We start from the raw sequence: 2567 nt of genomic DNA, 5'->3' as shown, positions 1-2567 counted from the left end.
AGATATTTTGCCATGATAGCCATGTTCCAAGAAGGTGTGATTAGGGTAACTTAGCTCGATATGCTTGCGGTAGTTTCCTGCCTCGCGAGGGCGCACCTTTCTAGCAGCGTCCGCCGATGCTCCCTTCCTAGCGGCTCAGGAGCCGTCAGGCCTCAGGAGGCGTTGTAGAGCTGTAGGGTTATTAGAAAGCTTGATGGGGCATCCTATTCTTCCTCGCGCGAGCCCCCAGGCATGGGTTGGCTGGGGCTGGTACACCACGTCGCACTGCCTGGAGGCACGAACTTAAGAGGGTGCGCATGCCCACGAGCTCATTCGAGAGCGTCTCGTGAGGATTAAAGAAGCCGATGCTTCGGCGAGGTGTGTTTGTGGTGCGGGCAAACCAAAATGCACACTCCTGCCTAGCCCCCGCGCGCGGGACGCGCGAGGAGGAGCGACGGGCAACTGCCGCTCTTCTGGGGGCAAGACTTAGAGGCGAGCGAAGTAAGAGGAGAAAATTTCCAACTCTAGATAACGAAAAATGCGAAAACTCCAAATTCCATTAAGAAGTTGCAAACCAGCCACAGAAAGCAAGCAAAAGAATAGCCGCGTCCGGCACCTAGACTAGTCTTGTTACCAGTGCAGAGCTAAGTGCTGCCACCAGGACGTGGGAGGGAGCCCCCGTGAGGCCCGCGGGCGGCACTCAGGAGACTCCGGGACATGTACAGCCCCACTCAATATTACGTGAGAGTTTCACGAGCAGAGACCTTCACAGGCATGGGGCCTTGATTCATGGGTAGAACTTCCGGAGGTGCTGGATGTTCGAGGCGTTCCGAATGGGGATCTAGTCCTGCGTCTCTAGGCGCGCGGCGCCAAGCCTGGACACACGGGCGATCCTGAATCGACCCTCCCACATGGATGAGAGCTTATGCAAGCCCTCCCTGGAGAGCACCTACCTCAGGACGAGATCACCCACCTCAAGTGTCCTGGAGCGGACGCTGCGGCGGTGGTACAGTCGCAGCGCCTGCTGGTACCTGGCGGCTCAGAGCGAGGCTTGGCGGCGGCGTTCCTCCCCCAGCACGAGGTCCATCCCCCGCGAGGCATCCTGGTGTGCCTTGTCAAACGCGAAGAATCGCGCGGAGCGATGCCTGACCTCGTGAGGGAGAACCGCTTCAGCTGTGTAGACAAGGAAGAATGGAGTTTCGCCCGTCGGCTTGGTTGCGCTGGTGCGGATGGACCATAGCACGGACTGGAGCTCATCGAGCCAGCCCCTGCCGCAGGCCTCGAGCTTTTTCTTGAAGGTCCTTCCCTTGAGGCCTCTTAGGACCTCCGCGTTGGTGCGCTCGGCCTAGCCATTGCTCCTGGGGTGTGCCATCGAGGCGTAGCATATCCGAGTTCCAAGATTAGCACAATATGTTTTGAAAAGGTTGCTAGTGAACTGCGAGCCGTTGTCGGTGATGATGCGATTAGGAACCCTGAACCAGCTCACGAGGCCCTTGATGAACTTGATTGCCGAGCCGGCTAGGATGGCACGGACGGCCTCCACCTCCGCCCACTTGGGGAACTTGTCGATGGCGACGTAGAGGTAGCGGTAGCCCCCGGGCGCTCGAGGGAATGGGCCCAAGATGTCCATCCCCCAAACCACGAACGACCATGAGAGTGGGATGGTCTGGAGACCCTGAGCGGGCTGGTGGATCTGCTTGGCATGAAATTGGGACGCTTCACAGGATCTCACTGGCTCAGTGGCATCATTAAGAGCCGTGGGCCAGTAGAATCCACTGTAGAACGCCTTGCCCACGAGGGTGCGCGAGAAGAGTGATGCCCGCAGTCCCCGCCATGTATGTCAACCAGCAGCTCGTGTCCTAGCTCCCTGGAGATGCACCGCAGAGAGACGTCGTTTGGCCGCTTTCGGTAGAGCTCACCGTCCTGAATGCAGTAGGTAGTGGCCTGGCAAGCCACGCGCTCCGCGTCTTCCTCCTTCGCCGGCAGGGTCCCCTGGAGCAGGTACGCCTTGAACTCCTCAGTCCAGCACCCCTCCTGAGGCTCGAACACGAGGAGCAGACGGGCTCCCGAGGTTGGACCGCAAGCGGGGGCACCTGAGAGGGGTGCTGGGGGTAGCTCCTCCTGAGGCGGTGCTGGTCCCATGGTGGGTGGGGCTGCCGACGGCTTGAAGAGCCGCTCGTCAAAGACGCCGGGCTCCTGAGGCAGGCGGCAAGACGCCCTCTTGGCGATGTCGTCTTCTTCCTTGTTTGTGTCGCGCGGCATGTGCTGCAATTCTAGGCCCAGGAATTGTTTCTCGTTTTTGCGTACCTCCTCAAGGTATGCTTCCATGTGCTCGTCCTTCGGCTTGTACTCTTTGTTGGAGAAGTTGACGAGGAGCTGCGAGTCACCCCTGATCATGAGGCGCTTGACCCCCAGAGCCGCGGCGGCTTTGAGTCCGGCGATCAAGCCCTCGTACTCCGCAGTGTTGTTGGAGACCTTCTCATTGCGCTAAAAACAGAGTTGCACGGCGTAGTAGAGCTTGTCCTTGGCGGGCGAAATGAGCACTGCTCCAGCCCCCACGGCCTAGCATGCGAACGCGCCGTCGAAGT

The 2567-nt window shown here is 59.5% G+C and overlaps 1 protein-coding gene across 1 annotated transcript; it reads right to left on the bottom strand.

Annotated features, from left to right (window-relative positions):
- Nucleotides 1-398: 398 nt before the first annotated feature.
- LOC109776813 (uncharacterized) lies at nt 399-2241 on the bottom strand. Its single transcript, XM_020335478.1, has 2 exons — nt 1825-2241; nt 399-503 (listed from the first exon to the last, which is right to left on the bottom strand). Exons 1-2 carry the CDS (start codon nt 2239-2241, stop codon nt 399-401), a joined length of 522 nt encoding a protein of 173 aa, XP_020191067.1.
- Between the last annotated feature and the right edge of the window lie 326 nt (nt 2242-2567).

Source organism: Aegilops tauschii, chromosome 3, assembly GCF_002575655.3.
Source record: "Aegilops tauschii subsp. strangulata cultivar AL8/78 chromosome 3, Aet v6.0, whole genome shotgun sequence".
NCBI lineage: Eukaryota > Viridiplantae > Streptophyta > Magnoliopsida > Poales > Poaceae > Aegilops > Aegilops tauschii.
This window is presented reverse-complemented; position numbering and strand designations above follow the sequence as displayed.